At 41.7% G+C, this 24,532-nt stretch overlaps 7 protein-coding genes across 7 annotated transcripts; 4 read left to right on the top strand and 3 right to left on the bottom strand.

Annotated features, from left to right (window-relative positions):
- Nucleotides 1–1,008: 1,008 nt before the first annotated feature.
- Nucleotides 1,009–2,678, bottom strand: SS1G_07590 (mitogen-activated protein kinase sty1; the record flags this gene model as incomplete). Its single annotated transcript, XM_001590916.1, has 9 exons — nucleotides 1,009–1,072; nucleotides 1,194–1,377; nucleotides 1,433–1,511; nucleotides 1,559–1,915; nucleotides 1,979–2,078; nucleotides 2,129–2,172; nucleotides 2,240–2,369; nucleotides 2,476–2,523; nucleotides 2,623–2,678. The coding sequence occupies 9 exons, from the start codon at nucleotides 2,676–2,678 to the stop codon at nucleotides 1,009–1,011; spliced, it is 1,062 nt and encodes a 353-aa protein (XP_001590966.1).
- Nucleotides 2,679–4,403: 1,725 nt separating this feature from the next.
- SS1G_07589 (predicted protein) lies at nucleotides 4,404–5,438 on the top strand (the record flags this gene model as incomplete). Its single annotated transcript, XM_001590915.1, has 2 exons — nucleotides 4,404–4,468; nucleotides 5,084–5,438. 2 exons carry the CDS (start codon nucleotides 4,404–4,406, stop codon nucleotides 5,436–5,438), a joined length of 420 nt encoding a protein of 139 aa, XP_001590965.1.
- A 3,058-nt stretch (nucleotides 5,439–8,496) lies between these two features.
- On the top strand, nucleotides 8,497–9,707 carry SS1G_07588 (hypothetical protein; the record flags this gene model as incomplete). Its single annotated transcript, XM_001590914.1, has 5 exons — nucleotides 8,497–8,811; nucleotides 8,902–9,105; nucleotides 9,154–9,236; nucleotides 9,407–9,429; nucleotides 9,583–9,707. The coding sequence occupies 5 exons, from the start codon at nucleotides 8,497–8,499 to the stop codon at nucleotides 9,705–9,707; spliced, it is 750 nt and encodes a 249-aa protein (XP_001590964.1).
- Nucleotides 9,708–11,552: 1,845 nt separating this feature from the next.
- Nucleotides 11,553–13,580, top strand: SS1G_07587 (hypothetical protein; the record flags this gene model as incomplete). Its single annotated transcript, XM_001590913.1, has 4 exons — nucleotides 11,553–11,609; nucleotides 11,979–12,060; nucleotides 12,203–13,291; nucleotides 13,465–13,580. The coding sequence occupies 4 exons, from the start codon at nucleotides 11,553–11,555 to the stop codon at nucleotides 13,578–13,580; spliced, it is 1,344 nt and encodes a 447-aa protein (XP_001590963.1).
- A 329-nt stretch (nucleotides 13,581–13,909) lies between these two features.
- Nucleotides 13,910–15,445, bottom strand: SS1G_07586 (hypothetical protein; the record flags this gene model as incomplete). The annotated part of the gene is made up of 3 exons (XM_001590912.1): nucleotides 13,910–15,212; nucleotides 15,265–15,344; nucleotides 15,395–15,445. The coding sequence occupies 3 exons, from the start codon at nucleotides 15,443–15,445 to the stop codon at nucleotides 13,910–13,912; spliced, it is 1,434 nt and encodes a 477-aa protein (XP_001590962.1).
- Nucleotides 15,446–15,986: 541 nt separating this feature from the next.
- Nucleotides 15,987–17,752, top strand: SS1G_07585 (hypothetical protein; the record flags this gene model as incomplete). Its single annotated transcript, XM_001590911.1, has 5 exons — nucleotides 15,987–16,139; nucleotides 16,197–16,740; nucleotides 16,804–17,029; nucleotides 17,079–17,212; nucleotides 17,262–17,752. The coding sequence occupies 5 exons, from the start codon at nucleotides 15,987–15,989 to the stop codon at nucleotides 17,750–17,752; spliced, it is 1,548 nt and encodes a 515-aa protein (XP_001590961.1).
- A 1,596-nt stretch (nucleotides 17,753–19,348) lies between these two features.
- Nucleotides 19,349–22,896, bottom strand: SS1G_07584 (hypothetical protein; the record flags this gene model as incomplete). Its single annotated transcript, XM_001590910.1, has 2 exons — nucleotides 19,349–22,210; nucleotides 22,261–22,896. The coding sequence occupies 2 exons, from the start codon at nucleotides 22,894–22,896 to the stop codon at nucleotides 19,349–19,351; spliced, it is 3,498 nt and encodes a 1,165-aa protein (XP_001590960.1).
- Nucleotides 22,897–24,532: the final 1,636 nt, after the last annotated feature.

Raw genomic sequence — 24,532 nt, 5'->3', positions numbered from 1 at the left:
TTTATCGATATGTTCACCCATCAAACTTGCCTTTGTTTTTGCTTGCCGCAACAATTCAATTTGAAATCACTGCGGTTACGATAAAACTTCCACTTTTAAAATGACTAACCACAATGCCGCAGTACCATCACCCAGTTTTCTATCACACCTCCCCTCATCCATCCCACCTGAAATTCAGTCTGCAAGGCCAGCGAATAAGTCCAGGAAAAAGATCATCCTTGCAACTCTGTGTACGCCACAAACATCCACTAACTTATTATCCAATACGTCGCATCCATTTCAATGCTTACTGTGCGTACAGGGATCGAGAAGATAGCCGACTTGGAGTCTGTTGTGGTCACATGATGAGGTGAGATCAAGTGTATTGCATGTTCTGAGGTTGTCACTTGTCATTCCTAGATTCGTATTGATAGGTCTTGGGGAGTGCTTGGGCAGTTCTTGGTCTCCATTTGTGTCAGCTGGGTTTCATTACAGCGAAGACATTCTTCTTCAGGTCACAGTATAATGGATTATTCTTATCCAATCATGGTGAAGATCATTCAGTCAAACATTATCACGTCCAGGAACATGGTGTGACATAGCCCAATCATTATAATCGTAATTCATACATCCTCTATGTCCATTAAAACGCCAAAAACCTTACTCGCCCAATCATCTAAGTACAACTTTTGCGGAAAGAAATTCATTGTTCTACTGCGTGCAAAACACCTCTCTCCATCCCATCGCTCCAGTCAAGCCGTACACAATCCAATAAACCATGGGCAGGAAAGATGTATATTTCAGAAACTTCGACAAAGTAAGTTTCAGGGGTGGCAGTATGTACGCCAGGAGACGAAAGGGGAAATAAGCCGATTCCCGCCAGGAGCTGCGTTGCGTTGCGCGACATCAGAAAGCACCAGAGAACACTCCTAACCAGCCATCCCATAATTGTGTAACCATCCCATACTGAAAGTTGTACCTAGGCGACACCTTTGATAACCATATTTAATCGAAAAAACAGATGCAAGTCTACTGACCATCCACCAGATTTTGGGCGTCGTTGACGTTATGATAATCAAGAATCTCGGAGTACCTGCATAACATTCCAAGTCAGTTCTACTATCTTGGTCCGTCGGATGCGCTCGATAAACCAATACTTCTGCAGATGAACGCAGATGATCTATTTTTGTTGGTAATCGAAAAGTTGTTCGTACATCATGATTTTCCAGGTGTCCACTGGAAGGTCTGCGTCATTAAATGACCAGTCAAACTTCTCCTCTGCCACTGGCTCATCGGTAGGATCGTGGTAAGGAGAAAGGTAATCATGTGCCAACGCCTCGGCTGCCTTAACTCGCGTTCTGGGGTCGAAAACCAGCATTTTCTCGAGGAGATCAATGGCTAGAATAGGTCAATGAGGGTTGCAATAGAACTGAAGTCAAAGCTAGAGACGTACCTAATGGATCTGCATTATGAAACTTGTTTGCAAGAGGTTGTCTCTCACGTTTTGGTAGAGATTGCACGAACCTCAAGGTCTGAACTATTATCAGCTATATCCCGTTGTCCATACACAATTACTCACGTTTTCACTGGCGATGGTGTGGATAACATCATCTGGTGGTGTTCCGAGGAGTTCTGTGATGATGGAGAATTGGTTGACATGATCCTTTCCAGGGAACAAAGGTTTGCCTTCCAGCATCTCTGCGAAAATGCATCCCGCACTCCAAACATCAACTTCCACGTCATACTTTTGCCATGTAAGCATAATCTCTGGTGCTCTGTAGTATCTTGTAGAGACATATCCGGTCATTTGAGGATCTTGAATACGAGCAAGACCGAAATCGCAGATCTTAAGATCGCAGTTCTCATTGACGAGGATGTTGCTTGGCTTGAGATCACGATGAACGACTCCTGCAGAGTGAACGTATTTCAATCCACGCTGGGAGTAACGTTAGCCTGATTCTCTGCAGTAATACAGCGCAACCGAGACAAGATGACATACCAAGATTTGATACAAGAAGTACTGAATGAATTGTTTCTCGAGTGGTCGCGAGGTCAACAAACGATGTAAATCTGTGCCAAGGAGTTCGGTGACGAAGTAGCTTGAATGTTATCAGTCTAAAATCCCTTAAACTTGATGGAGTCTGCATACATATCCTCAAGAGGGGAAATGAAGATATCGCTGAGCGAGATAACCTGTAGACATTTAGTATTTCCAGGGCCGGCCATTATTTTATATCTGCGGTATCGCAATGAAACGTACATTCTCGTGCTTGAGATGTTTCAACAACTTCAGTTCTCTGTAAGTTCTCTTGGATAAGACTGGTGTGCTAAATGGTTTCATGATCTTTTTAACCGCGACATTTGAACCGGTGAGGTTATCTTTGGCAGAGCTGTGCAAATGAGAAAAGTTAGTGTTTGTTGAGGAAAAGTGATCATTTTACCCCTCAATTGAAGATTTGGTCACAAAAAGGATAAAAATGGGAGGAATTATCATACCAAACGAGACCAAATGCGCCCATGCCCACCGGCTGTAAATCAGAGTACCTGTATCACCAAAGGATCAATATTTATAGTGGCGAAGGAGTGGTCAACAATTTGACGATTTTCTTGTCATTTTGTTCGAGTTGTTTGAGCCCCGCGTACCTGGAAGTAATCTCAAAGGTTGTCCCAAAGATCTGAGCTCTAACGAATTCAGCCATTTTGAATTGTGTGATCTCTTTTGAAAAGTAATATCTTAGGGGAAAGAAGGATTATTTTGGTAGGAATGAGGAAGTGAATTCTTTGTAAGAAAAGAAGGTTAGTTGCGAGAGAGAGAGGATGTGTGTATGTAGGTGGGTGAGTGAGTGAGTGAGTGAGCGGAATTGGAATCGGAATTTCGCGTGGCGGTTTGGTAGTGAGTGGGATGAATTATAGAGAAAGAGACTGCAGGATAGTTTTGAAATGGGGGGTGGGAATGTCGCCTAAAATAATGGTAAAGTTCAGTCAGTCAATAAATAATTTCCTTGTCTTGGGGGGAGTGATAAGTAGTAGCAAAGCAGCGTGAATCGAGCTTTACCTTTAAATCTCTCTATGGAGTCCCTGGTACCACCACCAAAAATAACAAATACAAATACAAATAGGTACGAAGCGAATGCCGCTTTTGCGATATTGGACTGACTGACTTATTTTGGATTTGGATGAAAGGTCCGACCGAGATCTAGACACAACTTGGCCTTGAGGTATTCCTTGGACCGTTGGATGGACTAAACACAGTAGTTGGCAGTGAACGTCTGAATGTGCGAAAATGTTTGTGGGCTTCGTTTCTGTGCACCCAAGCTGTTTCGCTATCTAGGTATGTATACAAATCGATATATACAGACAGTAAGTAGTAGTATTTCTTTCGTATTTTGCCGGTAATCCTGATAATCGTAACCTGGTGACTTTGAGGAAGGAGCGTCAAGTATGTTTTATAGATTTATTAGATGAACAATTGTCTCGTTCTTTAATAGACAGAATATCTTCTTCATTCAATGAAGGTTATGAATCGAATCTCTCTTTTACTCCTCCAAATTTGGAATCAAGATATGGATGATCGTTACTCAAGAGAGGGGAAGCTAACTTTATATACACTTTTGGACATTTGACAGTGGATAGACAGCCAACATAGTACAGCATGTTAATTACCATCAGCAATGCAAGATTTCCTGCTTTGCATGTCCAGCCGCCCATTGCTGTTTTTTTGCCGTTTTTTCAATCTCTAGCTGAATTGATGGATTGATGTGAACGACATTAGGCCTAGACCGGGTAGACTAGAGGTAGTAGCTTGAAGAGGTAACAGCAGACTCAAACAATAGAGGGCCAGGATACCCTTCTTACCTAAATAGTGGCCCAAGGAGCCCTGGACATTGTAAAGGATGCAAATATATAGATATTTGGCAAGTTTATCGATTTATCAGGCATAGACTGATACACATCTCGCTCTTTTTGATCCTTTCTCTCCTCCCTAAAGCGGGTACTCGAGTGAGTACCTTATATTGAAAAGCGGGAGTTGGAGAGAATTGATCAAAATTTGGTCTGATAGATCGAAGATGGATATTTTAGCTAGGGCGGCATTAGATCAATTTCAAGGTACACACCCAGATTCGAAACTTTTGAGAAGCACCACTGACGTCATCCTAAGGGATCTATCTCCCACTTTTTATTCACGAAAAACCATCTTTTCCTTCAATTCGGTCGATCGATCAAATAACCTAAAGAAAAGCAAGATAGACATGACAACACATCTGCTGAACGGGCGCTCAAATATATTTTATGCTTTTCTCGAGAATGAAAAAGGCCATACAGTATATTTTAATTGTACACATGATGGAATAACGTTCCTCATTATTCTCGTCTTCCATCAAGACTTGAGGGATTCCGTTTTCTGAGAAAGAACCTTGAAAAATATGCCTAAGAACATTGCATCATTCCCCCACGGTGCACATTGCCGTACAATCAAAAGATGGAGATTGTGAGTGAACAAGTGTCCCAGACCAGTTCATTAACTCACAATCGCCCTACATAAGGATATACGCATGCGATAGGCGCAGTAATGCACTGATTGGTCTATGAATAGGTAATAAGTGTAGCTGTTTGATCAATTTGACATTCCCGCGGCCAAAACACAGCATTCTCATTTCTCGATACTCTTCGGTATGGAAAACTCAAACTCCGATGATATCAAATATCTCACTATGATTGGCTGATTCCGGTTCCACAAACTCTTGGGCCATGCTCCGTGTGGTGTGTTGAGCTCAGTCAACGGCAGCTTTTCTTTGAGTCTAGGCTCTTTCATCTGTACTTCTTTCAAAGGGGTGCGAGACAACTAGGTACATAGTTGACTCCATTACCGTGCGAGTAGAAGTTTTGACCTGAGGTTACCGGAACGGACGGCGGGGAAATGTGTACCGGTTTTATACCGAATCGCATCAACCTCGGGAAGCCTTTTCAAATGCCTACACGGTTAGGTTGCATATCCATACCCAGATCGATCGAGATCAACATACCGAGATAACTTACTCGCTTTGCTGGAACAATCCAATTTCAGCCCTTTGGATAATTATTCGCACAACTATATCAAGTTAAGCTCGACTAAAACTCCCAATCACTATAGTCAGAACTCAGAAATGCACCAGCAGCACACTGTGCAATGTTGTCCAAGCGACGCATCCGCGATAGGGCCTCGCATGAACTCGACTTCAAGGCTTTCCGTTGATATACAAGATTTATCCATCTGTACCATAACGGAACGAGAAGGTTCCTTTTTTCTTTTGCTCTCACAAATTGGAATTTTGTCTGGATGGCCCACAAGCTTATTAGGTGCCAAGTTTTATCTGCGAAAATCATTTGAGAGTTTTCTACAGATGATCTTCGCCGCAGATCTCAAAGTCTACCGGTACCCACCACGAGGAATGGAGGTGATCTCTCGAAAAGGGGTCTGAGAAACAATATTTCTGCCTCGAATCCAGCTTGAATAGCCACGATAATAATTCAAGTCAAAGCGAAAGAGAAGATATTGGAAGCGGTCTATCATCTTGTACATACGTATAACACCAAGAGCAGCATTTTGCAGCCCATCCCTTGGAGCTCTGTTGCCCATCTCAAGGTTTTTGATCATTTACAGTTTATTAAGACATCAATAGCAGCATGTTCAAGCGCAACCAGGTTGTGCTTATTGCAAATTTTTCTTGTTGATCTCTGAATAGGGGGATTACTCACATCCATCTTACATTTTTTGCAGCATTTCGAAGCACAATTCATTGTCTTTATAGCATGTCTAATTTTTGAAACCTTATGATAGATGGGATGGTAATGCATATTTGACATACTGGACCTTAAAGAACAGTCCATTGTGTTTGTTGCATATCTTATTTTGTAGATCCTATGACAAAAGGGTTAGTAACGCATATTGAATAGTTTATTCTCTGTGTTGCATATCTCAAAATATGCAGATCATTTGAAATATTCTAAGAGTGATGAGAAGGCTAGATTGCAATATTTACAAAATCCTTCCAATCTTCCTTCCGGCAAAATTCCTAGCTTCTCATTCATATCTTTTTAGCATATCTCTCATTATGGCTCATTTTACTGCAAATGCTCTGTCAGAAAAAAAAGTACAAATTCCAAGCGGGAGACGCATTCATGATGATTCTGACATTTTGGAATGTTTTTTGAGGTTAAACCTTTCCGGAATTTCTTTTTCCCTCTGTCTTCGTCATCTTGAGTATGCAAGTTCATTCAAACCCTCAGAGCAAGCATACCTTTCGTTTAGTAGCAGTTCCCTTTAAAAGAGTAAATGGATAAGGAGTATACCAGATTCACCGAGAGTCAAAATTCCTGCATGAACCCTTCAACGTCGCTACTTTCTACGATCTATGTATGGGGGAAAGAGATTTAGTAGAAATAAATTGTGTCATGCTGGAGATAATCTGAATCTCGATATCAAGTCAAACTACTGCTATTTCGATATTCTTAGCTATCTGGTTGCCTATACTACTCGCGATAATTACACTATTATCTGAGAAACCTTGCATTATTTAGCTCTCGTTTGTGCGTTCTTTGTGCGGATATGCTTCGAGCGTGATATGATCACATGGCATGTCTGGCTTCATTCCTGCTTTGAACGATAATTACTCATCTTTTAGAATAATATGTTGAATAGCTCGGCAGCAGTGGATAATACTGGGAGCGATGCAATGCAGCATGCTAGGGGGATACAATCGAGTTTTATTTGAGATTTTCCATAATAGGATTTACATGGAACACATTATTGTTTCTAACTTTTTATCGCAGTATATTTCTCGATATTATTAGGTCTCTTCACACACGTCGGATCTTCGGATGTTGTATGGTGAAACTTACATATACCCGTATACTGAGGAGGTTCATGCAAGGAAACACATATTGTTTCTGGCTTTTCATCGTAGCATGTTTCTTGATATTCGGTTTATTCACACACTGTGGATTTTCGGAAATTATATGATACATATACTCGTATACTGAAGAAGTAAATGTAAGGAGACATCCAAGTTCGTTTACTTATTCAACTGTTACTAGGTAATATCGCAAGCTCTCGCATTCGCTAACCCTATATATTTTTTAAAGCTCCTGCGCCCGATTAAAGGAGCAATAATTAACTACAATTTCTCTTTGACTAGTGGCTTCGCGTCAAATTCTAATGCTCGTCGTCTCTTATTTTTGCTGTCTACACTTCTTGTCCACGTTGCTGGCTTTTCCCTCTTTGCACCTGTGCCCTTCTACTTCTTTCGTCTTTTTCTACAAACTTTTCAGTGTTCGTGCACCAGTCATCTCGTGATTGAATTTTCATTTTCATCTTTCTTCGAAGGAAAAAGATGCGGAAGTGTGAGGATAGATGGTATGATTGGATTTCCATGGGTATTTTGATATATTAACTATTTATTATAATAAACCCGTAGCCACGAAAGTTACACGAACCGGACCCGTTGTTGATGATATCTTATGTTTCATTATGACAAAATCTCTCGGTGTGTAACCAAGTTGACTGTTCTTGAAGATTCGGATTTAGATGCTGCGTAGGTGGGTATCTAGTTGATTAGTATTGGAAGGGAGATGGATGTAAGGGATTTCGTTATGAATAGTACTTACTTACTTGATGGCTGGCTAATTGGCTATGTTTTACTTAATGCTGATAATACTGCCTCTGAATATGTTATGAGGTTATTTGCTTGGGGATTTCCGTTTGGGAGGGTTTGTGATTTTGTTGTATGGGGATGAATGGGTGGAAAGAAAAGGGTATGGTGATGTCTGGATTTGGAGGGGGAATTTTAAGACTGACTGGTAAGTGGGAGGGAGCTTGATATAAATCACATACTTACTAAGAGTGCCTTTGCTAAAATTAGTTATCCTAGATTTTATACGAGCACAAGTGCAAACTTTGGACTCTTTAAAGATTTGCTTGACATTAATCGAATTGACATGAAACATAAATATGAATCAGGAGCAGGAGCATCTAATGCTCAGACCAAAGATCTCATATTCTTAAGTTCCCCTATTGAAGCCAACTCGGTTAGATAGAAGACTTGGTAACTATTCAATGACCAGAAAATCGTATCGTAAAAAATCTTACTACGTACACACGAACCTAAATTTATGAATGATAAAAACAAAGAAAAGTGCCATGTAGGTTTCGCAATGTACTCGAAGTTGTGGTGTGACTCAGCCAATCAAGAAGTCCCGTGACACTTAATTACCCCTCATTCCTATCCCCCGCACCTTCATCTGTACGTCGACGTATGCAACGAGTATTAAAACTGTCGATCCTGCTGATCAATTGAGGACATGATATTTAGAAGCTTATTTATTTGTCTCATCATTCCATAATAATATTTGATAAATTGTCAAGTCGAGCTTCAATATTCGATTCGAACAAGTGTCGCCGTTACCACTCATCACACTCCTTCCCTCCTTCTTACCTGTATCAAGTATCCAGTAATATTCTACAAAACGCACGTCATCAAAATGCCGCCAACCACCGAACCAAAAGTTCTCGGTAGTCGTCTCAAGAACAAAGTTGCCATTGTCACGGGTGGTGGTTCCGGTTTTGGCGAAGCCATCGCTCGTCGTTTTGCGGGAGAAGGTTGTAAAGTGACGATTGCAGATATTGATGCTGTTGGTGGTGAACGTGTTGCGAATGTTCATCCCCATAGTATGCTTTTTGTGAAGATGGATGTGACGAATGAGGAAGATTGGGAGAGAGTTTTGGAGACGACACTTGCTAAGTGGGGAAGAGTGGATGTTTGTGTTAATAATGCTGGGACGAGCTACAGGAATAAGGTGAGTGGTATCATGGGCTATTTCGTGGTTTGGTGGCTGTGAGATATAGATGGAGATGAGGATCGATGTATCAGACTGATATGAGATTAGCCAACTTTGGATGTCATCGAAGATGAATTTGACAAGGTTTTTAATGTTAATGTTAAATCCATCTTCTACGCAACAAGACACTTCATTCCAAATGTTATCAATCAAGGGGAAGGTGGATCGATGATTAACATCGCATCGATTGGGGCTTCAAGACCTCGAGCAGGTCTTGTTTGGTATAACGCCAGTAAAGCTGCCGTTGTCAATGTGAGCATTTCACCTGTATGTTGAATGGCATTTCTAACAACACGAAAGGCTACCAAAGGACTCGCGGCAGAATACGGACCCAAGAACATTAGAATCAATTCTATATGTCCACTACTCGCTGGTACTGGCCTGTATGTATCTCTAACCTTCTAATTTTACATCTACTAATACTCCGCAGATTCTCTACATTCACGGGAATGGATGATACTTCGGAAAATCGTGACAAATTTCTCTTCAATGTGCCATTAGGTCGTCTTTGTACTCCGGAAGATGTGGCTAATTATTGTTTATTCCTTGCCAGTAATGAGGCAAAATTCATCACGGGTACGTGCTTGGAGGTAGATGGTGGACGAGGTATTTCTTGAGGAGAAATGCAGACGTAGGATGTAGTAAAGTTTCTTCATTTGGTCAGGTTTTGACAAAAGCAATATCTTGAAAACGGAAAGGAAATCTATTACTGATATTTCTGATTTTAAGTACACTGCGAAGATCTGGAATACGGTAGTAAAAAGGTGATGGTTATTATGGAATCAATATTGATCTATTTTATATCGAACTTTCGACTTGTGAAGCTCACCGTCGTTGACTTGTTGAAAAGCTAAAAGAAAATAGCCTGTTTTGGAATCAATGAATTGATACATACTATATCTACCCATCCATATTTGATAATTAGGTCCTGATCTCTTAACTTTCTCATCATCTCTCATTACCATTTGCAAAAAGTTACATATATACCTCCCTCAAAATTCTCCTCAATACCCCCCCAAAATCGATATTGATCTCCATAACAGCTAATAAAATTATCATATCTAATTCAATTTTCTACAGTGATATAATAATTATAAATTATCCCTTCTAGATCATCAGAGTGCTTGGGCTCAAATTATATATGGCCGAATATAGGAGGGTTTATGCTTTACAGAGGATCTGGAATACTTTTCTGCTCGGTGGGTGGATGAATGGATGGATGGATATTGTAGGTTGAGGAGGATTCCTTGGGGGTTTTTGTAGGGTTCTAGATGTCATATTGATGTAAGACTTGGCAGAAAATAGGAAACTAAAAAAATAGTTAATTTATAAAGGGGTTGTATTTATGTCTATTATGAATATATACGGAGTACTTATCTACAAAAGATTATCTATTCTCTGTTACTCTCCGGACTCTGGATATGTATACTGGTAGGATTATGTTACGAGGTTTGCCGTCTAGATCACGTGGAAGTGCTCTAGGCTCTCGAGGTGGTTTATAACTAGGCGTCAAGCAGGGACTTAAAGTAATGACAATAATAATATGCTATTCGTAACTAATAGTAGAGTATACTAAATGATTGATCTTGAGCACGAAGCTCTATACAAAGGAAATCCATCTTGATTATATAGACCTTCGTGCCTCCTTAAAAAAAACCGATGGCTATGAGCCCGACAAATCGATCACCGCAAAGCCGATCTCGATTTGTCGGTTTCTTGATCATGTGATCAAGAACGTGACCTATGTTACTGTCCAACGTAACAGATTAATCAAAAGTTACTAGGGTTATCTAAATTATAAAATTTTATATTATTATACTTTTTAAATATAATGAAATATTATATTAAATTTATATATATATATATATATTTCTAATTAATAGAATCTATAAACTGAATAAAAGTAAGATTTATTTTTATTTATTTTTTTAAATAAAATTTTTAATTTTTATTATTATTTAAAATAATACATTTAATTAATCTGTTTTATTTATTTCAGATTAAACTGTTGATCTATCTTAAAACTCCCCACTTTATCCAATCCCCATTTAATATTTGAATTGACCATTATTGGGTATATATCTGTAATAGGCTGACGAAAATATAAGATTATACAATTATAAATGGGCAACCTCCACTTCCAAATGCACAACGATAAGTTAAGCCAGAAAGATGAAGACGCAGCGCTGATCATTTCCTAATATACCTAGGTAACGACATGTCACATCCATCACACCTAGCATCAATAGGTTAATTACGTACGGAGTACATATGCATATACGTACTCAAAATGTCTCAGACTCTCCGCGGTGGGGGCTGCGGCTGAAATAGTTACAACGAATAAGTACCCATTACCGTACTGAGTATAGAATTACCCCGCACCAAATCAATGGGAGGAAAGGAAAGGAGAGGAGAGGATACATAACCTTAAACTTAACTCTATCTTTCTCTAACTTTATCTCTACCTCCACCTCTACCTCTTTCTATAACCCGTAAATATTTCATCTGCTTCACATCTCCCTCTCTTTATTTGACATCAAATATCAACCTTAATCCAAAACTCCAAAACAAACTCTCCATTCATATCTCAGAATCATCCAAAACTTACACTCACACCTAAAAAATGAGATTACTAGCACCACTAGTTGAAGATTTGAAGGCGGGTTTAAGTCCCGAGGCGCTGGTTTTGTTGAAGGGTGATGAGGGGTATGATGAGGGGATTGCGAGGTGGTCGAGAGCGGCGGAGAAGAAAGGCTGTAGGTTTTTTTCTTCCCTTTATTTTGGTTTTTTGAGTTTTGGGCTTTTGGAGGGGTTTGTTTGTGTTCTTATTCTTGTGTTTGTAGTTGTGGTTATGAGATTAGGGTTAGGAATTAGGGTGGAAGTCTGTTGTTAGAGTATACGAGACACCATTTGAATGGTAGTGGATAGCTGGGCGATTGGGGCTTGGACTTATATGGTTGAGGAATAGGTATGAGGTTTTGAAATATGGAGGTTCTGTCGTCTATGGGGTTTGTTGTATCACATGGGAATTGAGATAGCATAGGCGGGATATCTCAAAACTGTCACTCTCTACACATTCTTAATCTTCGATATATCTTTTATATATTTTCTAACTTCATCTCTAGGCTTTAGTCGTTTTTCCTACTACTTCCGAAGATGTTTCCAAGATTGTTCTCTTCGCCAAAGAACATAAGTTCGAATTTGCAGGTGCGTACTCTGAAAATCGATTTCCCGTCTTTCGCTTCTTATCCACTCAATCTAAGAGTCCTTTCCTTTCCATCTAAACGGCCACCTATTTCCATAGCAAAGTTTCACCCCCACAAGTATTCCACAACTAACAACGTCCCAGTCGTCGGTGGTGGTCACGGCTCATCAGGCGCCTCATCAACCCACAATGGCCTCTCCATCAACCTCTCCAAAATGCGCAACGTAATCGTGGACCCCGTCACCAAATCTGCTCGCTGTCAAGGCGGCTGTCTCTGGTCCGATGTCGACACCGCCGCCTTCGCCCATGGACTCGCTGCCGTCGGCGGCACCGTAAACCATACGGGAATTGGAGGACTCACCCTCGGAGGTGGTTTCGGATATCTAACCCCCAAATACGGTTTGGTTATTGACAATCTCCTCGAAGCGGAGGTTGTTCTTGCCGATGGAAGAATCGTAACGTGTTCCGAATATCAAGAACCTGATCTCTTTTGGGCAATCCGTGGAGCCGGTATTGGATTTGGTGTCGCGACTAGTTTTACCTATCGACTTCATCCCCAACCCAACCGTGTCTGGGGCGGTCTGCTCATTTTTCCACGCGAGAAATTAGAGGCTATCGTCTCATTCGCCAACACAATCATGACTCTCGTCGAAGAACGCGCATTCCTCCTCCTCGGAATCGCCGCTCCACCCCCCGCCTTCCAACCCGCCATCCTCATCCCTGTGTTCTACAACGGCACCGAAGCAGAAGGAAGAGCATACTACAAAGCGCTTCTCGATCTCGAGCCCATAGCAAACACAACCAAAGAAATGGACTACGTAGAAGTAAACAGCATGATCAACGAACCAATGGTCCACGGATTCCGACGCAACATGAAAGGAGCCGCATGTATGCTCCCACTAACCTACCCTTTCGCCGCAGAAATCTTCTCGGAAACAGAAAAATTCTTCAACGAGACCCCCGATGCGAAACATACGCTAGTAGTATTCGAATACGTCCCCTTTGGAAAAATTCTACAAGTAGGTCAACAAGACACGGCCTTTGCAAATAGAGGCGCCTATGGGAATTTACTACTTGGAGCGGGTTGGGAGCAAGAGGAAACGGATCAGAAGTGTAGAGAGTGGTGTAGGATGATGGCACAGAAGGCGAAGGTGGAATTGGAGAGGCGGCTAAAGGAGGGTACGGATGAGATTACGAAGGATGGGGTAGGAGCTTATTCGAATTATGACGGTGGTGAGTTTAGTTTTTTTTTTTTCTTTCCTCGATTCTTTTATCTTCTTGAATATCGCTTGTGCGTTTTGCGAGCCGTGGAACGAACCCCTCCCTTTCCAATATCCTCAAAGCAACATCCCTTAGTATCTTTCCTCTGTACGAAATTGGTCTATGTTGACTAATGCATCGAATAGCAAACCACGAAGGAGGTAGATTGGTTTACGGGGTAAACTATCCCCGCCTTGCCGAGTTGAAGAAAAAGTATGATCCGGAGAATTTGTTTTCCAAAGGCCCAGATCTTGTTTCGTAAATCACTCGATTAAACTGTGACTATTAATGTCACTTTATTATACTCCAAAGAAGAAAACCGAAGGCTTTTTACACAAGAGATCATGCAGTAATAATATGTAGTGCATGCAGTAACCGAAATATTTGGTATATCAATTCCATCCCATGTAAAGGTGGGTAGGTAGGTAATGCTAAAACATAACAATGTGCGCCAATCTCCCAGAATCTCCAGAATTCAACCTCCATTCCCGCTTCTCACGCTTGAAAGAACAAATGCAATATGCATACAATACAGTACTATTTATCAATGAGACCCGCCCAACAACAAAAACCAAAGTGAAGTATCCGTATCTAAAAATCGAATCGATCTGGCAATACCACAGGTGCGATCAGGGTCCATGTATAGATGCCGTAGCATACCCATGAACTAACGATCTTAACCCACGAAGCCCAGTATGTTCTTCCCACAGGTGCAAAATTTGTGTTCCCATCTGTATATTCATCCATGTTCATGGTGAGAAGTGTAGCTACCCAGGTGGTTGCTAAGAAGAAAATTACGTGGAACAGTGCATAACTGTATTGTGTAGAGTTCCTTTCGTCATCTTTAGCAGTATTTCCACTATCGCTTTCGTCATCATCGTCTAAAAGAGCATCTGCAGGAAGACTTCCTTCCTCTACAGCTTGTCGAAGGGCTGCTGCGCGCATTTCACGGCGACTATCCGGCTGTTGTGTAACGAGATCATGCTCATCATCTTCGGGTAATGCGATTCTTTTTCCTTTTCCTCCCAAAGCAACTCCTTGTGTCGCAGCCCTGGTTGTTGTATATGCAACTGTGAACATAGTGACGATTGCACCAATGATGATGGAGGTCGTTCGTGTTCCTTGAGCTCGGATAAGAGGATTGCAATGCTTGGTATCAGGCTCCATAGATACTGCTGACATGGTGAGGTATGTGCAGTAAATAGCCACCATAGCTGATTGCGCCAAACCTGCTCTAGGGTTGAATTCTTGGACCATAGGGTGGACGGAAACAATAGAGACAATGATTAAAAAGATCAAGTTGAGGGTGATAGCGGTTTGGTTCATTGAACATCCAGCACCAGCGAAGAAAATGTATTGAACGATGGTCATCGCCAACGAACATGCATACATGCCCAATGTCGATCCAATCAAGATGCCTCTCCAAGCTCGAGAATCATAAGCCTCAATCTGTTCAAGACAATATTCCGCCCAAGTATGCGCAAGATCTACTAGTAGAATAAGTCCGAGGAGGAGGAACAGTGTCGATCCAGTGAATGCAATATAATTTCCCCAAACCAAAAAAAATCCATCTGGAATCAAGAAAGTAAGTACGATAAAGCCCAACCAAGCGATGATTTTCGGGCCCCAGAAACCATTTTGTATAGCTGCTCGAGGATTCTTCGAAGAGTTGACGCCTAGTAGCATTGATGCCATTATGAGATGGAAAATTCCAAGTGCGAAATTAATCCGGTGAACCGCAACCCAGCCATAACATTCTCCCTCTGGACAACTGATCTTCATATAATCCAACGTCAAGCCTTGTAATTTATTAATCGCCCATGGCGTTAGCATTATCCATGATAATATCGAATTGATCAAGAGGATGAGGGCGTATGCGATACGAGTGGCAACACTATTCAACAATCAGTTCTTGTCATAAAACATGTTCAAATTTGAGGATATACCTGTTACCACACTTCCCACAAGCACTGCATACGGCAGAACATGTCGCTGCTCCACAACAACTTGCAGCGAAACCCATCACCTAATCATATAAGCAATCTCTTCATATCAAAGTCCAGTAGGTAAACTCACAGTGCCCATGCTTGGCACAGCCAACAAAGGAAGTGATAGTAAAGCGCCCATATTTGCGCTCTGCTAAAGCCGCAGTGATAAAATTGTTGATAAAATGATCCCAGAGTCTCTTCAAATATTATTCATGCAAGTAAGTATGGGTAACAGTTGACCATAAAAAGTTGATGAATAACGTTGGAGGTTTGAGATTGATTGATTGATGATGGTAATGGACGGCCAAGGACTCGGCTCCTTATGATCCGCGGCGGCTGATGAAAACGACTCAGACAACCTGCATTAGTGCGGTAATGGTTCATAAGATACACCGTAAGTGAAGCTGATAAGGAGAGGAGGCATAAGGAGCTGGGTTACTGATAACGGACTTACGTGTATGTAGACGACATCAAGAGGATTCTCTTTAATTTCATGACAAACAATTACACGGATTTCACCTAGAAACACCTAGGAAATCATTGTCTCTCATTCACAAGACATATTTTCCCATTTTAAGCCAGCATATATACCCTTTGTTTGTTTGAACTTTGCGATGATCAAGAGGTGAAGCTATCCAAACCTCCCTTTTACCACAACGATAACGGAGTAGTCGTCGAATATGCCGGAACAACCATTACAAGCAGCGAGAATAGTGTCGAGTGTCGCAGCAACATGCATTGCATTGGCATGTGGAACGAACTATGCTTTCTCCAATTGGGGTCCGCAATTCGCTGATAGATTGAAGTTATCGTCAACACAGATTAATCTGATAGTAAGTTTACAGCGTGCCGGCCATTCGCTGTTGATATCATGCTAATTATATAAATAGGGACTATTTGGGAATCTGGGAATGTATTCATGTGGGATACCAATTGGGTTATTGGTGGATGGAAAGGGACCTCGACCTGCTGTAATACTAGGAATGCTGTTGCTCGCCGCCGGATACTTTCCTTTATATCAAGCATATAATAAAGGGTCCGGATGGCTACCACTACTATGTCTCTATTCATTCTTTACTGGGCTCGGGGGATGTTCTGCTTTCGCAGCTTCCATCAAAACTTCAGCTCTTAATTGGCCACACAACAGAGGTACTGCGACAGCCTTTCCTCTAGCGACTTTCGGACTCAGTGCATTTTTCTTTTCAGCGTTCACTGCATTTACATTTCCAGGGGATGCGGGTCATTTTCTGTTAGTTCTAGCTTGTGGAACAAGTGGAACAGTCTTTCTAGGATTCTTTTTTCTTCGGGTTATACCACATGCTCATTACTCGGCCCTGCCCGGCCACAATCGATCCGATTCAAATCGCCTGCATCGCACAAAATCGGAGGAAAATAAGCGACGAGAAGATAGAGATGCTTTGGAGGGTGAACCTGGTACGTTCTCCCAATCCTTTGCGTCTTCGGGCAATCACCATATCCTAAACCATCATGTGATAGGGGCAGAGGTACCTGAGAACGGCGTTATGTCCGAAATCGACGAAACCTCCTCCTTGATGTCAAAATCAACCGATGAAGAATCAAGTGAAACTGTAGCCAAAACTGACAAGAAGGATCATGCTCATCGTGTAGATATTCGAGGATTCCAATTATTCAAAACAATCGAATTTTGGCAATTGTTTGCTTTGATGGGCATTTTGACAGGTATTGGATTGATGACTATTAAGTAAGTCTTTCATTGTATGTGAATTGAAGGCTCAACTAATCTCTCCCAGTAATATCGGAAATGATGCTCAAGCACTTTGGCGTCATTGGGATGACTCCATTCCAGAAGAATTTATCATGCATCGTCAAGCGATGCATGTATCCATCCTTTCCGTTTGTTCATTCACTGGTCGTCTCCTTTCAGGTACTTCATCTCTTCCCTTCTAAATCCCCCGCCACTAACATCCCCGTAGGCGTCGGTTCCGACTTTCTTGTCAAAGTCCTTCGCTGTAGCGGCCTTTGGTGTCTAACACTCGCCTCAATAATCTTCTTCATCGCACAAATCGCGGCTCTCAACACGGAAAATCCACAACTCCTCTTCCTCGTATCTTCATTCACTGGTCTCGGTTACGGTTTTCTGTTTGGTTGTTTCCCGTCCCTAGTAGCTGATGCGTTTGGTGTTCACGGACTATCCACAAACTGGGGCTTCATGACTCTTTCTCCCGTCATATCGGGATACATTTTTAACCTCTTCTATGGCATAGTCTATGATCGTCATAGTATTGTTAAAGATGGTGGTGTAAGAGAATGCACAGAGGGCTTACAGTGTTACCGTAGCGCTTATCTGGTTACAGTTGGAGCATCAGTGTTAGGTTTAGTGGTTAGTTTGTGGTGTATAAGATATACGCATTTGGCACGCATGGAGGAAGCGAGAAAAATTGAGGAGGATGAGAGGGATGAGTGAATGAGGACCTATTTCCCCGTGGGTGCTCCAGGGAAAAAAATTGAACAACCTGAGAATGGTAAGACAGTATGAGAGGATCTGATAACGCCATGGTGTTATCATCCTATCTACTGCGACGAGAGCGACATGAGTGTAGGACTTGAATCTGGCTATTGTTATTTGGATAGATTGGATGGTTTTGGAGGTTAGGATGGATAGATAGTTAGCCGGTCAACTACCCTACCATATCAATTTGAGGTTTAGACAGGGAAATAGCAAGGATCTTTTTTTCTTTTCTCTCTTCCCCATCCTTTTATTTCTTTTCTTAAGGTTTCTCTCTCTTCTTTCCGCTGATATAAACATACCCTATCTATCTACCTACCTAGGCATAGAGATGGGATAGGTAATAGGTAAGGTAAGTGTAGAAATGTGAGTGTAAATGAAGAAGTTGATGACATAATTACATATACTACAAACGCGTGATTCCCATCAAAATCAAAGGACATTAATCAAATTTCAAAAATCAAAAAAAGCCAAATAGGTAGGTATATGTATATAAAAAAAAAGTTAGTTTTCCTTTTCAGAGTTTATATTCAATTATTTCCTTCCACATCTCACCTCACCCAACCCCACCCCGGCTCATCTCACTTCAGCTCAATTACTGAACTTATTAACACCGCATCATCATTTATGCCTAGGTAGGTAGGTAGGTACATACACTTTCCTTCCCATTCCTTCGGTCATCTCTCCTCCATCCAACTACACCACCCATCTCATCCCACCCACAAATCCACAATTCCAATTCCATTTCCATTTCCCAATTCCATTTCCAAACCAAAGGGTATATAAGCAACAGCACAGCACAGCAAAGTTCTGACCACAACATCTCCATCCCCCCATTCCCCACCTGAAGTCAAAGGAAAAGCAGTGCAGAAAAGTCTTCAATGATCCATCCAATCTCTGCCTTTGAAACACATACATTTCATACCTGCCTGCCTCATTGTCACTTTCCACTCCATCTCAGCCTTGCTTTCCATCACCCTTCCCTCCTCTTATCTTCAATCTCCTTCTTACCGCAAGAAGAAGAAGAAGAAGATAATATAAAACATTAAAGGGTAGCCAAAAAATTTTCAACGATTGCCCGGCTACGGCATTATCATTCCTCGCTTTCTCTCAGCTCTCTTAATATACCTTTTCAACTCATACCTCTTCCCCTGAGATAACGACACTAGTCGTATCACAAAAATGTAAATATGTGCCTAATTACAGTTTGCAGCCGAAGAAGAAAACGCCAACCCCCCTATATACAGCGCTCATGAGTATAGTTTATGCAAATGAGGTCCGCATTTTGAAACATCATCCGGTACTAACAAAAAAAGTGAAGTCTAGAAAAGTGTAACTCGAGAAAAACGTGCGTGATAACGTTCAAAGTTCTATACTTTGCTGAAAAACGCCGAAAATTCTAGTGCGTGAAAGTAAGAAAATGGGTCCTTGAATTGTGGGGGCCCATGAATTCAACCGATTAGAAGAGTAGTGAAGGCTAAGAAGATGGTAAACATTGAATCGTGAATCGTTGAATATGGTACTATAGTTAAATTCGTGAAACAGTACTGTCGTTCAAGGTGTCTTTCCGCGTTTCCGAGTATTTTCATTGCTCTCGGGATCAAACATGGTCGTTACACCAGCCAGTGTCCAATTCGAAGTTGAAGAATGAATAGCGACAAGCCAAGCTGCTACTAAATTGACCAGATAATGAAGCATGTAAGCATAAGTCACCCCATATACTGCGGCGTATATCGCGATACCAAAGAGGAGAATACTGGTAATGTGTCGAGCGCGTGATGTGACCCGAGGGACCATCTTGCCACTAGTCAATGTCTCCACCAAAAGGATGAAGGGCATAATTGAAAGTACGTTATGATGAGAGGAAAATGGTGTCAGCCAATGCACTGCCAAGTTGTGGATCCATACAACGAGTATCGGAAGGTTGATCGGCAAGATCCAGAGCATGAGAACAAGTATCGAGTGTACATAGTTGTAGAAATTATAGTTCGTGTTCGAACGTGCTTCACGGGCGAATCGAAGGGCTCTTGTACAAGTGGCTACTTGCACCAGGCATGCAACCAGATACGCGAATTGGTAAGGGATGACTGTAGACACCAAAAATAGCAGTACGCCGGTGGTAAACACACGTCGTCGAGGAGAAGATGGTGCAAAGGCGGGGGATGATGCTCTTTTCCTATCCTCATTTCGCAACCACGCTGGCTTAACACTGATCCAGCCATATAACACACTCAGGACGTGAGTAATGGTCAACGTAGCATAGTTGATCATCACACATACGCCAATGCAAACAAGTCCAATGAGAGGAACCATGAACCAGAAGAATGGATCTTGTGATCCCACTAGCAGATCATTTTTGGTATAGTCGATGACAGTTTCCGATGCATTTCTTCCCCATCCAAAGAATCCTGTGGGAGCTCCTTGAGGTAGTGCCGTACTTGCCCTAGAGAAAGATACTGACAGGCATGTAAGAGCTAATAGCACCAAGGGTAAAGATTGTCGCAAACATAAGTCCAGACTCTCTCCAAAGGAAATGAATATTCCCGTCTCATCATACATTCGAAATTGCTTCCGCAAGACTAGCGCAACAACAAGTAAAGGAAATGCGGCAAAGACAGTCCGATATCGCATATACAACTTTCCCAAACTGCCTGGGATATCAACACTCAGTGAAATTTTGATGCTCGAGTTACAAGTCGGATCGGTCCAGAATTGAAGACTTAATCCATCTTGAACTGCTTTATATTTGAGTGCGGGAGGCATAAACGGAGAGACTCCATGGAGATTAATGGTTGCTCGCTTCACGTTTACAAAATATTTTGACTCGTAAGGTTCCGAAATATACTGTCGTAGGAGGGGAGTGAAGAGCTCCGATTCTTCACCACATACCTGGTTACCCATTTCCAGATTATACGCCAATAAACTCGAGTGTATTGCGGGTATTTTGACCTCTGCAACCATTGGTCTATTTGGTGGGAGTCTCATCTTCATACCAAAAGCCAGGAGACGTCGAAGGCTCAGTGATCTGATTCGATGTGATTGAACGTTATCACTGAACTCGGCGATCACCCATCCAGGTGTAGGGTCAACTGCTTTATCGACGATAGCAACAAATTGGTGGTCGATTATATCCTCCAGGTCGTATTGCAAATAAGAAAATGGCAAGATTTCTTCCTCTTCATCCAGATAGAAAGGCTTTTTCGATGTTCGGGTCGATGCTGGCAGAGGAATAACGTCACTTGCGGCACTTTTGCAAGCCAATCTTGTAGATCCAGAACTATCCCCAGACAGATCCATATTCATGGAAAATAACGTAGCTGATTGGCCAGGGTGTAATGGGAAAACGCTGCAAAAGAGAACTTCCAACTTTCCAGAATCCCCAGGCTTATCGAGCTTCTGATCAGTAAGAAGTGTGAATCGTTTTCCACCTGGCGTTCCTTGGGGAGGGATTGGAAGTAAATGTGCTTTTGGTTTTCGAGACTCGCCAAATTTTCGAAGAGTTAACCTTTCTCCTTGAGGAATTATTGCATGTGAATCGTCTTCCAAAGTAAGCAAAGTCGTTGGTTCCTTATGTGAGAGGGTCTTTTCCGCGAGGCTCTCCATTCCTGTCAAGTACCATTTCTTGAAAATTCTCATCCTATCCGCTCGAGGTTTCGTTTGAGCAGGCCGGTTCACATCGACAACTTCGTATAGAGATCTAACGACGACTTTTCTAAATTGATCGCACCACAAAATTGCTTGATGATCCATACCGGTCCATACGTTCGGGACAGACGAGGTGAAAACGGTAAATCCATGTGTATCTGGCACCAGGGATTCCAAACTGGCATAATCCGACGGAACAACAGTATCAAGTCCACCCCCAGCTATGGATAATAAAGTAACGTGCCATAGAGGATTGTTGTTTGCCCATTTCTGTGAATACGCTTGACGCCAGTAGTCGTTGATCTGCTTGTAAGTTTTGACAATCTCTGCATCGAAGGAAACTGGAGGTCGAGCATGTGGAGCTGACATGGTAATAATTGTGTTAATCGAATTCGACTGGTAGTTCGGCATGATCAACATGGTGCGCGCTACAATTCCACCCATCGAATGCCCCAATATTATAACAGAAGTTGGATCTGGAAGCTCTGGGTCACGCTGTGATCTTCGAGGATCGTGGTATAGAGACAAGATATAGGCAATCGCTTCATTCAAATATTCTGCCTGGTCCAACATTGTCTGTCCGTGGAAGGCCGTTATGTCCTCATTGAAATCAACAGTAAAGAAGTCCAGGTTCCGAGCTCCGGCTTCGATCGCTGTAGAATCGTGTTGTAAAACATCGTGAAAATATGTTGCAGCCTCTGCGGCAATTGGGCGAACTTGTTTATAACTTCCAGCATTACCAGGTATGAATAAAACGGGAACACCTTTGACCTAGAAATTATTCGTAAGTTTAGCTTCTTACTCTCCACAAAATTGCATACCTTGGTATCCTCGTCCACCATTCCTTCCCTATATAGGTAGACGGAATATTTGCTCGCAAAACGGGTATGTTCCGTGTCGAAATCTGACAACTTCGCAAAAGAAGGCCTCATATATGACATTCGACATCCTTTATTATCCAATTGTCGCGTAGTAAATGAATGTATAATAGAGGCCAAAGTAAGTAAGGCTATGATTGTAGTGCCAAAGGTCAATGGAGTAAAAGACCAAGGACTTCGCAGCCTCGACCGTCGTGAAGCTTGTCTAGAGTCGGTCATCTTGTCTACCTCGATCGCCCCTTTTGAAGAAATACTGATTACAGCAGAATCGGTAGGTCGACTTTTATCTATATGTCCATTGCGCGATTCTGTTGGTTTCCAATTTGTATTGCTGGGGCGCCGGCTTCTGGCAGCCAGGGGTCTCTTATCGCAACTTTTCCTTCGATCTAATTCGGATTGTGTATGTTGAGGACTGGTTTGTCGTGAAGTTGATTGAAAATTCTGGAAATCCTTACTATTCAATGTCAACACTTCGGTTCCAGAGTGAGCAGTGAACCCTGGTCCTTCAATTGCGTCCGGATTTGCAGATGAATCGTTGCCTTCTTCCTCTGCGGCCGAGCCAGATGATCTCCTCCGCATCTAAGCAGACTTGCGACACGATCCTCCAAATTTCGAAAGGGAGAATAACGTGGGAAATCGCTTTCGGTGTGGGAGTTCTGAGGAGAATTGGGAAGAATTGACGAAAAGGCTGGAACAAGAGATTTGGCGATTTCTTGAATGACAGGATTTAAAAAAGCCGCAAACGAGAAATCTGAGAAGCCTTGAAGGAACTGATTAGGATAGGCGACTTTAGTAAGGTTACAGTGTACTTTTATTAGTCTTTTACCAGGTAGAGTGCTGTACCTAGAATGGATATTTAGGTTCGTGCTAAATGGATTTTTCACCTTGTCCAACCAATAACTAATCCTGTTAATGTTTGTTGAGGTAGGCTTGTAGTAAGATACCAGGTAATTAATCTGCACTATCCCATTTATTTTATTTTATTTTATTTTTTTAACTTTCAACTTTTAACTTTCAACCCCGTTATGAAGATGAGAAGGCTCATCGATGATTAAGCTCTTCTACTTCCGTACCTAATTTGATGCTTTGGCTTTACCGCTTTTATTATATGTAACATATGATCGTGGAGTAGCTCGAGTGTAGGAATACCAGTCAGTACATACCAGTACCATTAGTAATTAATTGTATTACTTATCGCTGGTATACAGGCAGTTCCCAGGATATCTACAAATCAAAGCTAATGGATCTAGAATCTCTTACACAGGTCTGTCGTGATCAATGAAAGCCCTAGAGATATATACATATATATTCATAGCTTTACATCACAATTTAAAGTTAACAATTCAAACAGATCGCTAAGCATCTAAGATTTCATTCAAACATATGTACGGAGAGTATGGTACCAATATCACGTCAATCCGTGGTTGTTCTACCTCTCATCTGGTAGAAAGACCGGACGTTCAAACAAACCACTTTTTAGCACATACACAGGAAGTTATCGTGAGGATCTCTCACACCGTGATTGGTAAATAGGGGATGATCTACATTTTGCACTCATCTTGTCATTATCGCATGATGATGTATGTTCTTATAAAGCCTCTTGGCAGATTGGATTTCTACTGCGCCGATATTTTGATAGACGATTGTAATACAGGTGATATTGCGGTTCCATTCTTCGTAACTGATGTTTGAGGTTGAGTGGGAAAAGCTGTTGTAAATCTTTATGGCTTGGTAGATACGAGATAGAGTATTATTCGTACTCCTATTGCATGTTTGGAAGTTTTTGATATCGCGACATCTAGAACTTTCATTGGTGTTCTGAAGCGATGTAAATAAACACTGCATGATGCGGTGTATGCAATGCATTAGTAGCTTTTTTACCATGGGATTTTCCTGGTAGCCACAAGGTTATCTAATAATTGTTGGTACAGAGTATTCTTTTGGGCACTCCAACTGGGTTAGCTTTTCTCTCATCTTGAACACTTGGAGGAAGAAAATGTAAGTGGTCATTTCACCAAACCTCAATCTCCATGGTGGTATCAAAATAGATTTCGAGTGCATATCAACAGTATGTCAAACATTGAAATATGGGTTTATTTCTGTACACTCTACTCTCTACCCTCTCGTTATGCTCAAGGATGTTTGTTCCAAAGATTTCGCGAATATTATTGCTTGGACGGAGAAAGGCCTTCACGCTTGATGCAGGGGCTATTTA

Source organism: Sclerotinia sclerotiorum, genomic scaffold (assembly GCF_000146945.2).
Source record: "Sclerotinia sclerotiorum 1980 UF-70 scaffold_10 genomic scaffold, whole genome shotgun sequence".
NCBI classification, from domain to species: Eukaryota; Fungi; Ascomycota; class Leotiomycetes; order Helotiales; family Sclerotiniaceae; genus Sclerotinia; species Sclerotinia sclerotiorum.
The sequence above is the reverse complement of the archived record's forward strand: the minus strand, read 5'-3'. Positions and strand labels throughout refer to the sequence as shown.